This window comes from Oncorhynchus nerka, linkage group LG15 (assembly GCF_034236695.1).
Source record: "Oncorhynchus nerka isolate Pitt River linkage group LG15, Oner_Uvic_2.0, whole genome shotgun sequence".
In the NCBI taxonomy this organism is placed as follows: domain Eukaryota; kingdom Metazoa; phylum Chordata; class Actinopteri; order Salmoniformes; family Salmonidae; genus Oncorhynchus; species Oncorhynchus nerka.
The window spans coordinates 84,838,243-84,850,741 of NC_088410.1; the positions used below are offsets into that span (position 1 = coordinate 84,838,243).

The following is a 12,499-nucleotide window of genomic DNA, read 5'->3' on the forward strand; positions in this document are numbered from 1 at the left end:
ATTATGTAAATGCTGTTGCATTGACACATCCAATTTCAGCCTCAAATAGGATAACTATACAGGCTGCTTATTTTTCAATGTGTTAGTCCTGCGTTTAATATATTTTTCTTACTGTCTACCTGTTCTTTTCACTGACATTTTAACAGCTGTTTATTGTGTTTACCAGAGTCATTTTATCCTAATGATTTCATGGCTGATTGCCCATGATGAGCACCATTAGACACATTGGAGTTCTCTCTTTTTGTTGGTGTGCTGACGTGTTGCCAATCAACAGTTGAATTTGAAGGAGCTCTACAATTAAAGAACACTGCCTTCAAGTTTAATTACCAAACAGTGTAGCTCAGCAGGTCACAGAGTTGATCCAATTACAGTATACAATTGCAAGGTAGGCGGTTTTAATTATCACCGATAAAGTTTAGTTATGTAATTAAAGCATTTTTTTTTTTTTACATAGATAAGTGTCCTACACCCACTTTTCACATTTATGGGGTGTGGATGATTTGACCGGTGATTTTTATGACTAACTTGTCGTTGAGACATTTCTCTGCAGTGGCTAGCAGCTAGTAGTACTGAAAGGGTTGGACTGGTGAGCTGCTGAGGCGGCTGTACATCACTGTTGTTTTCCTTGGCTGATGATATGTATGTTTGACCCTGTGCAGGACTGAAGGAGAGCATGAGACTAGCAGAGCAGAACAACTGGGCCCTGGAGCCCACACAGATCGCAGATCTCTGCTCATCTATCAACCAGTTCTTCGCCCGCACCGGTGTCATTCAGCCACAGGGGGCAGTGCAGCCCGTACCCGTATGCCATGGCTCCATGCACCCCAACAAGCCCAGCCAGCACATGGCCACAGGTGGGTGACTCCTCACCTCTAACCTGCATCCCAACTAACATTATTATTGCATTTACCACTCCAGATCATTGGACATTGGTGGCATTTTCCTTTATGTAACTGAGTGTACAAAACATTAGGAACACCTTCCTAATATTGAGTTGCACTCCCTTTTGCCCTCAGAACAGCCTCAATTTGCAATTTGTTGGGGCATGGACTACAGGGTGTTGAATGCGTTCCACAAGGATGCTGGCCCATGTTGATTCCAATGCCTCCCACAGTTGTCAAGTTGGCTGGTTGTCCTTTGGGTGATGGACCATTCTTCATACACAGGAAACTGTTGAGTGAAAAATCCAGAAGTTTTGCAGTTCTTGACACAAACTTTGCAGTTCTTGACCTACTACCATACCCAGTTCAAAGGCACTTAAATATTTTTTGTCTTGCCCATTTACCCTCTGAATGACACACATGCACAATCTGTCTGTTGTCTCAAGGTCTAAACATCCTTATTTAACCTGTCTCCTCCCCTTCATCTACACTGATTGAAGTGGATTTAACAGGTGACATCAATAAGGGATCATAGCTTTCACCTGGATTCACCTGGTCAGTCTAGGTCATGGAAAGAGCAGGTGTCCTTAATGTTTTGTACACTCAATGTATATTGCAATAATGCTGCTGACCAGGTGGCTTGTTTTAGCTAGCACATATATTATTTTGGGATTGCGATACTTGAGTTTGTCTTTCTCTCCACAGGAAATCTCTACATGGACTCAAGACAGAGCATGTCTATGATGGGCCCCCCAGGATACCCCCACATGCCCCCAATGAGCAGCGCAGGTCCCACAATGACAGGTACAGAACAGCGGCAGCCTCTATACAATACAACTACTCACTAAACTAGATCTCAGTTAAGGGGATGGTCTCTACGGTACACTCCAAGTATTCATCAAACCTATCCTTCCACATTCTACAAGCACTACAACAACACCTCGACAAGTCCATTTCCCATTCAACTACACATTTAACCAATGAAGCTTGCACAGTGCATGTGTGTCTTTGTGTGTGTACTATGCCCAACTCCCCTGCTCTCTTCTCTTAGGACACCATGCGCAGATGAACCAGCAGCACATGATCTCTCCCAGAAACTTCCAGATGCACCGCATGCCAGCTGATGACATCCAGGATGACTTTGACTGGGACTCCATTGTCTAATGTTAGATGTTCTGCCCCTTACAAGGAACGGTCAGGTGGTGCAGAGCAGGTGGAAGTAGGAGGAAGAAGCCAGGCTGAGCTGTACGCTCTAGCGAGGAGACTGACTGTTGCTGGTGGGATACAGAACAGAAGAGCAGGTGTTGTTTTGGGAGGATAGAGGGAGAGACTTCAGAGTGCTGCCATTTTTACTAACAAAATGAAACATACAAAATAAATGTTACTTTGAAGACAATCATATTTACTAGGACATGTTTAAGTGGTGGCTTATGTGCTTGTCTTGACCAGGCAAGTAGCACACGTTCATGTCGAAACAAATCCTCCAGTCCTCGTTCCTCAGCCAGCCCTCTCCCATCCCCCTCCCAGCCAGCAGCTTTCCAAAGTTCCCCCAGCTCCCTCCGTAACTGTTGTGTGATTTGAGCGACTTGTTCCGCTTGTTATCCGTCTCGTGTTGACTTTAGGCCTCGGCTACCTCTTGGATGAGTTTCTCTCTTTATTCGTTTTTATTATTTTATGGAAAACGCAGGCCGCCTGTGGTGCTTGTGGGTTTGCTTTGGATGGAACCCCAATAGTGGGTGTATTGGTAGGAAGGTTAGGATCCCCAATAGTGGGTGTATTGGTAGGAAGGTTAGGATCCCCAATAGTGGGTGTATTGGTAGGAAGGTTAGGATCCCCAATAGTGGGTGTATTGGTAGGAAGGTTAGGATCCCCAATAGTGGGTGTATTGGTAGGAAGGTTAGGGTCCCCAATAGTGGGTGTATTGGTAGGAAGGTTAGGGTCCCCAATAGTGGGTGTATTGGTAGGAAGGTTAGGATCCCCAATAGTGGGTGTATTGGTAGGAAGGTTAGGATCCCCAATAGTGGGTGTATTGGTAGGAAGGTTAGGATCCCCAATAGTGGGTGTATTGGTAGGAAGGTTAGGATCCCCAATAGTGGGTGTATTGGTAGGAAGGTTAGGATCCCCAATAGTGGGTGTATTGGTAGGAAGGTTTACAATAACTGAGGTTATGTTTTGAACAGGGTGTTTTGCATTGAACTAGGCTTCACATAAAGAACACATGCTTTATCATAGAGCGTTGTCCTTTAACCAACACATCTGGCCCAGCTAAGCTAATTGTGTACATTCAGAAACATTACCGGTAGTATTTGTTGTGGTTTTGTGTCTATTCTGTTAACAATGTCATACCTTTATCTCCAATACTCCAAGACTGAAACTGGTAGATGAATTCCAGACCTCATCACCCCTCCCCCCTCACCGTCTGGCTTTTTTTTCCTTTGTCAAAATAACACTTAGACTTAAAGTAGTCTCATTCCCAATCACTACATCCTTCCACTGGTCCCGCAACCAATGAGATTGATTATAATTTCCCTGTACTAGTGTATTAAGGGAATAGTTTGTAGTTAATACACAATATGAGTGAGTACAAGTATACACCTGTAGGTGTCTTTTCATATATTAAACTCAGTGTACATGCAGCACAATGAACTGTAGGATATTTTCCTGTTATCTTCTGATGCAGGAAATGTACTGATATAACTTAATTACTACAAACAATAGGAATGTTCTTCATTCAGATGCTATACGTCCCAAGTCATCAGAATCAATCTCCCAAATATCTTGGTTGTGACCGACTTACACTGCAAGGCAGAAAATATGCTGAAATACCATGTAAAAAGGGAACAAGGTGTGTGTGTGTGTGTTTGCCCTAAAATTACAATCATCTGCATATGCTATCAATGAGCACCAAACAGATGCAGAAAGAAGAGATGAAAGCAAGGGTTCAAGGCAGATGTGCATTTTGGTTAGGATCCCCAACAGCCAGGTGGAGATGGAGGATGGGAGACTAGAGGTTCTGGAAACACTCCTGTCCTCTCTGTCCCTCTTTGTCGTCTTAATCAGACTGGCCCTGAACCCCCATCATGGTGCTGCGTTAAGCCTGTATAGGAGCTTTGTCTGGGTAGAGCACAGTTCATCTTCCCTTTTTTATTTGTTCCTCCACTATTGGCCCTTAGATAAACAAAATCTTTGGCTGGATATGGTTTTACTCCATTTCTGAAAATCATGACATTGTTTTGTAATATCACATAAACACCGCTGGGGCCAGACACCAATATGTCTCTTGTGACAGTGTACATGTGTAGATACTGAACCGCCATTGTCCTTTTGAAACAGGAGGCAGAAGACAAGAAGGGAAGCTTGGCTGGAGCTAGTGCTAGTGCTGGAGCTAGTGCTGGAGCTAGTGCTGGAGCTAGTGCTGGAGCTAGTGCTAGTGCTGGAGCTAGTGCTAGTGCTGGAGCTAGTGCTGGAGCTAGTGCTGGAGCTGGAGCTAGTGCTGGAGCTAGTGCTGGAGCTGGAGCTAGTGCTGGAGCTGGTGCTAGTGCTGGAGCTAGTGCTGGAGCTGGAGCTAGTGCTGGAGCTGGTGCTAGTGCTGGAGCTAGTGCTAATGCTAATGATAGTGCTGGAGCTAGCTCTTCTCACAGCTAGCTATACTGCCAAGCATATCTGCAAGGTTTCACAGATCTTTTAGCAGCCAGTTCGTTAATACTGCCCATTGTTTTGATCTTAAATGTTTTTATCTTCCTTTTCCTTCTTTTTCCTTTTCTTACTTCTGCTACTTTTACCTGTACCGGATTTTCGGTTAGATTCCCAAATGTCCATTGTATTTGAAAGCGTTGTGTGTGGCTGATTGTCCTGCCTGTGGATACCCATTGAGTGTTTAGTCTTTGTTTAATGGCCAAAATCAGTCAGTCAGTCAGCCAGCCAGCCAGCCATTTAAAGCACAGTCTGATTGCTCATTCAGTTAAAAAGCCAAGATCACTTAAGATTGTCAATCATTGAGCCCTTCATTAGTGAAGGAGGACTACTTTATGGAGAAAAGATCAGTGTAGTGATTTTTAATTGACCATTTGATTGCTAGTTGAAGTCAGTGTGGGTGCTGCAGACTCTGGGACTCACCTAAGAAATGGGTGTTTTGAGGAACACAGTGAGAATATGGATATAAAAGTGATAGGGAAGTCTTGGCAGCCCATGGTTTTGTATGTTGCATTTCATCACTGGTAATGATGAAGGCACTAATGAAAAACTCTCGGACAGCCTTAGGGTATGTAGTAAATCCACCCCCACAGTTCAGAGGAGATGGGATGGGCTGGAAAGAGCTCATGGATGTGATCAGAGGTAAAGAGGAAGGGAAAGACGATGACTGGATCACCCTCTTAACTGTGTGTGTGTCTGTGTACAAGTGAGTACATTTTGTTTAAAAAGACAATGACATTTTTTAAATACTGCTGGAGATGTACCTGCCAGAGAGATTACTATGATATGAAAAAAGAAAATAAGCCTTGTTCGCTTGTTACATTATGGAGAAAACTGCCAAGAAGTACTGCTGATTGAGGCCTATTTTATTCAGTGCTGGTGTGTTGTTGTGCTTCTTGTAAATAAATGTCTTTTCAATCATCCCTTTTTCCTCTTGGGGGCGGGGCATCAAGGCAAGGGGTTGGTCTTACTCATGAGAGGGAAAAGAATAGAGTATTTTGTTATTGTCCAATCCGAGGGTGAGACCGTATGTGTATATATCTATATTGTATATATGTGATGAAAATGTGTTGGCTTTTTGTGACACTACCTTTTACCTGTACTATGGTTCTACATTCAGTGTTTCAATGTTGATAATATATATTTTGTTATGTTTTTCAGTTTTTGATTTTGTCTTTGTCATTTCTTGTATTTGTTTTCTTTTTCTCCTTTTTGTCCTCTTGGTTATTGCACGGTTTATTACTTTTGCTGTCCAATGAGGTGATACAGCTACTCTTTGTATTGGTTTAGTGCTGTAAAATAACTTGTTATTAGAGTTGTCGATACCACCCCCATCCCCAATATGCATGAATGGCACTTAAAGAAATAAAATGTTAACTTCACTGTGGAATAGTTGTGCGTTTATCATTTTTTTATGTATTTGAATGAGTTACATGAAGAAACTTGTGAATTATTTCATATTTTGAACATAAGATGTAGCTGTTACTCGCATCACTGTTACAGAACACAAGTTTTGCAGTGTGTTTAGACCATAGTAGTTGTGGGTAGGGGAATTTCTATATACACTGTTAAAATTGCAGCAATTATGACAAATCAGAGCCAAACTGAAAGGTTAGTGTTGAATATAACCGATAGTAGAGCCCAAATGGCAGTAGTGCAGCTCCTTGCTCACAACCTCAAACATTTACATAAAATAGTTTTTGGTAAATATTTGTTATTTCACTTGCAACATTCCACTTAGTTCTGTGCACTCTAAATGTTTAAAAGTTCACTAATTCTGAAGGTTTTCCAGGATCATACATTAGTACTAGCATTACCGTACTAGTGTTCATACTGGAACTCTTTCTTCCATGTCAATGACAAGCTCCATATGTTGTTTTCCACATGACACGTTCCTGGACTAGAAGAGTCTACCAGGACGGTTACAGTAAGCAATGATAGGTTTATCAAGACACGCATGTCCTTTTCCCCGCCCAGATCCTGGAGACCCTCCCGTAGCCCCAACACATGTCAAGCCCCCATGACACCCACGAAACCTCCACTTTCACACTCCATGACATACAATACATCATGCTCAGTTTGGAATTCTGCTCCATCTCTTTGGTCCAAACTGGTAGAAGTGAGTAACTGACTTCAGGGAAGGTAGTGTGGGGGAGCTCAGCTGTGCTACAGCTCCTTTAGACTCAGCTAGGGGCGTTGGTCTAGTTATTGTAAGAGAAGACATCAGGAAGACAGCCATGAGAATTCCTCTGATGCTGCTTCTGCTGGCACTGACAGTACATTTATGTAAATCAGCAGGCTCATATACATTTCCTGCAATTCTCAGCAACAAAAGGGATCAAATTAGGATTCTATATCTGTATGTCCTGAGTTTTGATTTGAAACTCCCTTTTCGTAATTTAGTGAATTCAGTTCATTTGTTTAGTTAGTTATAATGTATTCAATTGAGACTTGGTTATGTTTATTTTTAGTAACCTTTACGGATTATATCTCAGACCTCTGACTCTGGTGTGTATTTTTATTTGATCAGAACCATATGGAACAGGTTTATTTAGGTATGCTAAATATTTGTACCGGGCCACATTGGGCTGTGCTGTTCAGGGTGTCATCAGAATGACTATACATGGAAGGGCTATGGTTACTCCTTACTTAATTGTGAATGCAAATGAAAGTTCCTTATGTTGAAATGTAATATGGGGAGGGGAGCCGTCTGCCCTGCCTTGGTGGTACTTGTTATGTAATTCTGCCAGGTGGAGTGTCTGATGCTCTAGTCTTGGTGGTTGGTAGCAGAAACACCCCCAGCTGTATAGAATAAAAGTATGTAAGCTATTTAGGAGTTAACACTACACCCCACACTCCTCCCATTTCCCCTGCATTGAGGGAAGCTAATCCTACGTCCACACCATACTCACATCTGTGTTTGGACAGCATGGGGACAAACACTCTAAGAATAATTACTTTCTTTATGCTGAAATATACAGGTAAATGAGAGATACAAAGTTTTTTGAAAGCAGGTACTTCCACACAGGTGTGGTTCCAGAGTTAATTAAGCAATTAGCATCCCATCATGCTTAGGGTGATGTATAAAAATGTTGGCTACCATGGCTAGAAGAAGAGATCTCAGTGACTTTGAAGGAAGTGTCTCAAACAAGCATATGGGGTTTAAAGTGTATGTGTGTGGGTCAGTCACCAGATCTAAACTCATATGGGGTTCAAAGTGTATGTGTGTGGGTCAGTCACCAGATCTAAACTCATATGGGGTTTAAAGTGTATGTGTGTGGGTCAGTCACCAGATCTAAACTCATATGGGGTTTAAAGTGTATTTGTGTGGGTCAGTCACCAGATCTAAACTCATATGGGGTTCAAAGTGTATGTGTGTGGGTCAGTCACCAGATCTAAACTCATATGGGGTTTAAAGTGTATGTGTGTGGGTCAGTCACCAGATCTAAACTCATATGGGGTTTAAAGTGTATTTGTGTGGGTCAGTCACCAGATCTAAACTCATATGGGGTTCAAAGTGTATGTGTGTGGGTCAGTCACCAGATCTAAACTCATATGGGGTTTAAAGTGTATGTGTGTGTGTCAGTCACCAGATCTAAACTCATATGGGGTTCAAAGTGTATGTGTGTGGGTCAGTCACCAGATCTAAACTCATATGGGGTTTAAAGTGTATGTGTGTGGGTCAGTCACCAGATCTAAACTCATATGGGGTTCAAAGTGTATGTGTGTGGGTCAGTCACCAGATCTAAACTCATATGGGGTTTAAAGTGTATGTGTGTGGGTCAGTCACCAGATCTAAACTCATATGGGGTTCAAAGTGTATGTGTGTGGGTCAGTCACCAGATCTAAACTCATATGGGGTTTAAAGTGTATGTGTGTGGGTCAGTCACCAGATCTAAACTCATATGGGATTCAAAGTGTATGTGTGTGGGTCAGTCACCAGATCTAAACTCATATGGGATTCAAAGTGTATGTGTGTGGGTCAGTCACCAGATCTAAACTCATATGGGATTCAAAGTGTATGTGTGTGGGTCAGTCACCAGATCTAAACTCAATTGAACACTTATGGGAAATTCTGGAGTGTGCGTCTGAGACGGCGTTTTCCACCACCACCGACAAAACACCAAAAGATAGGATTTCTTGTGGAAGAATGGTGTTGCATCACTCCAATAGAGTTCCAGACACTAAGACGCTTCATGTTGAAGTTTCCTTTATTTTGCCAGTCACATGTACATGTTATTTTCACTTACTAATCTCCTGAACCTATTGGAAATGCCAAACCAAAGAATTTGCTGTTTTGTTATCACTGAAGTCAAGACCCCCCTTATTGCCCCTGTAGAACCTGTTCCAGTTGTCCCAGAGGAACTTGCCTCTGGAGAACCTGCCCGTGAGGAACCTGCTGCTGAAGGACCTGCCATCACCCCTGAGGAATCTGTCCCAGTAGTCCTTGTACCTGACCCAGTTGCCCCTGTAAAACCTGACCTAGTTGCTTCTGTAAAACCTGAAATAGTTCTCCCCGTAGAACATTACCAAGAGGAACCAGCCCCAGTAAAATATGTTCCTGAAGAAGCTGCACCAGAGGACACCATCCTGATAGCTCCAGTGGAAGCTGCACTAAAGCAAGCATAAGAAGCTGCACCAGAGGACACCATCCTGATAGCTCCAGTGGAAGCTGCACTAAAGCAAGCATAAGAAGCTGCACCAGAGGACACCATCCTGATAGCTCCAGTGGAAGCTGCACTAAAGCAAGCATAAGAAGCTGCACCAGAGGACACCATCCTGATAGCTCCAGTGGAAGCTGCACTAAAGCAAGCATAAGAAGCTGCACCAGAGGACACCATCCTGATTAGCTCCAGTGGAAGCTGCACTAAAGCAAGCATAAGAAGCTGCACCAGAGGACACCATCCTGATTAGCTCCAGTGGAAGCTGCACTAAAGCAAGCATAAGAAGCTGCCCCAGCAGAAGCTGTCCTGATTAGCTCCAGTGGAAGCTGCACTAAAGCAAGCATAAGAAGCTGCCCCAGCAGAAGCTGTCCTGATTAGCTCCAGTGGAAGCTGCACTAAAGCAAGCATAAGAAGCTGCCCCAGCAGAAGCTGTCCTGATTAGCTCCAGTGGAAGCTGCACTAAAGCAAGCATAAGAAGCTGCCCCAGCAGAAGCTGTCCTGATTAGCTCCAGTGGAAGCTGCACTAAAGCAAGCATAAGAAGCTGCCCCAGCAGAAGCTGCCCCAGCAGAAGCTGTCCTGATTGTTCCAATTGAAGCTGCAGCAGATGTACACATTAAGTATGTAAGTACCCCTCAAGATACACAATATTAAGCTGGAAAATGAAGTGTAACACGTAGTAATTTCGTTGTACTATGTAGATAGTACACGTACTCTGTGGTGTACTAGTGTGTTTATCCTCCCACTCGAGGATTACACCCGTATGGTAGACCCCAGTCAGTGAGGTTGACGAGGATGACCCCAGTCAGTGAGGTTGACGAGGATGACACCCGTATGGTAGACCCCAGTCAGTGAGGTTGACGAGGATGACACCCGTATGAAGGACCCCAGTCAGTGAGGTTGACGAGGATGACACCCGTATGGTAGACCCCAGTCAGTGAGGTTGACACCCGTATGGTAGACCCCAGTCAGTGAGGTTGAAGAGGATGACACCCGTATGGTAGACCCCAGTCAGTGAGGTTGACGAGGATGACACCCGTATGGTAGACCGCAGTCAGTGAGGTTGACGAGGATGACACCCGTATGGTAGACCCCAGTCAGTGAGGTTGACACCCGTATGGTAGACCCCAGTCAGTGAGGTTGACGAGGATGACACCCGTATGGTAGACCCCAGTCAGTGAGGTTGACGAGGATGACACCCGTATGGTAGACCCCAGTCAGTGAGGTTGACGAGGATGACACCCGTATGGTAGACCCCAGTCAGTGAGGTTGACGAGGATGACACCCGTATGGTAGACCCCAGTCAGTGAGGTTGACGAGGATGACACCCGTATGGTAGACCCCAGTCAGTGAGGTTGACGAGGATGACACCCGTATGGTAGACCCCAGTCAGTGAGGTTGACGAGGATGACACCCGTATGGTAGACCCCAGTCAGTGAGGTTGACGAGGATGACACCCGTATGGTAGACCCCAGTCAGTGAGGTTGACGAGGATGACACCCGTATGGTAGACCCCAGTCAGTGAGGTTGACGAGGATGACACCCGTATGGTAGACCCCAGTCAGTGAGGTTGACGAGGATGACACCCGTATGGTAGACCCCAGTCAGTGAGGTTGACCTACATCTGATATGATTTTGTAAACTCAACCAAGTGCTAGCAACGACATTGAGTGGACATTTTGAAGAGTGTACATTCAAAGGTAGATAATTAGAGCCTATGTAATCCCGGGACACCCAGCATATCTGTCCACAAGAGATTCCAACCTTGTGATATTTATTAATGAATCGGATGCAGCTGAGTAGCAACTAAACTTTCCCATTTGTAACAAGCATTGTAACAAGCCTTCATTGTTACACCTCTGTAATTACAGACTGCAATTACCACCAATTATGTATTGCAATTCATTACAAAACTTGATACAGTGTAAATATTTAACTACTATGTAATAAGAACCCCGTAAAATCTTGTCTATGAATCTAAACACAATTACTTTTGCACCGGTCTTCAAGTTCCAAAGGCAAGTTAATCACTAACTGGTGTTCTTTTGAACCTATCTCCAGTGGTCGATTCACCATACTGAATAGACCACAAAAACATCATACTACACATATTCAAGTCAGTGGCAAGGCCGGATTTGTAAGGTACATCAATAGCTCAAGTTTTTTTTTTTTACAAGAGAGGAAGGTCCTGTGTCACCCACACAGAGGCATGTTGCAGGAACAGTATGTGCACTGCTCAGTGCTCACACAGACAATATTTATGTTGATGAGAGAACGGGATGTTCTATATGAGGCCCTTTAAAGAGCTCCCATGGCCAAGCTGTATACATGTGTGCATGAGGGTCAATGATGGACATCCTGAGTGGGAAGGCATGAGAAGTTGCTGTCAAGGGCGGAATGCCCCTCTCAGAGCTGGAGTACTGCTGACAGCTGAGTCGAGGAGCCAGGAAGGATGACCTGGTAGTTGAGGGTGGAGTTTATGCTCTCTTGAGGGTGAAGTCTTGTGGAAGATGGGAGGAGTCAGCTCTGGTAGAAGGGTGTTTTATTACACTGACCAGTGAAATTGGGGAAGCAGTTGAAACAAGTGCTTTACAAACCAACCACTACCTGGGTCTTCCACAAAATTAGTCCCTTTTGCGTCCCTTTGATATTTAAGTAGAAATTGTTAACTGATATTGGATTTGAAAATCCTTTTTCTGGTCTTTTGTTGTGGGAAACTGTGTGTGTCGAGCATAACACATCATCCCTGTTATTATAGATAGACAGGCTAGAATAACACGTCAACCCTGTTATTATAGATAGACAGGCTAGAATAACACGTCAACCCTGTTATTATAGATAGACAGGCTAGAATAACACGTCAACCCTGTTATTATAGATAGACAGGCTAGAATAACACGTCAACCCTGTTATTATAGATAGACAGGCTAGAATAACACGTCAACCCTGTTATTATAGATAGACAGGCTAGAATAACACATCATCCCTGTTATTATAGATAGACAGGCTATAATAACACGTCAACCCTGTTATTATAGATAGACAGGCTAGAATAACACGTCAACCCTGTTATTATAGATAGACAGGCTAGAATAACACGTCAACCCTGTTATTATAGATAGACAGGCTAGAATAACACGTCAACCCTGTTATTATAGATAGACAGGCTAGAATAACACGTCAACCCTGTTATTATAGATAGACAGGCTAGAATAACACGTCAACCCTGTTATTATAGATAGACAGGCTAGAATAACACGTCA

The 12,499-nt window shown here is 43.6% G+C and overlaps 1 protein-coding gene across 3 annotated transcripts in view; it reads left to right on the plus strand.

The window, feature by feature from the left end:
* Positions 1–5,964, plus strand: part of LOC115117564 (forkhead box protein J3-like) — a 197,720-nt gene extending 191,756 nt beyond the window's left edge. For all 3 annotated transcript variants that reach the window (XM_065001977.1, XM_065001979.1, XM_065001978.1), the window contains exons 10-12: positions 660–854; positions 1,587–1,685; positions 1,933–5,964. In XM_065001977.1, the coding sequence (XP_064858049.1) occupies positions 660–854; positions 1,587–1,685; positions 1,933–2,045 (407 nt within the window). In that variant the 3' untranslated portion in view covers positions 2,046–5,964. The remainder of the gene's footprint in view (positions 1–659; positions 855–1,586; positions 1,686–1,932) is intronic.
* Positions 5,965–12,499: the final 6,535 nt, after the last annotated feature.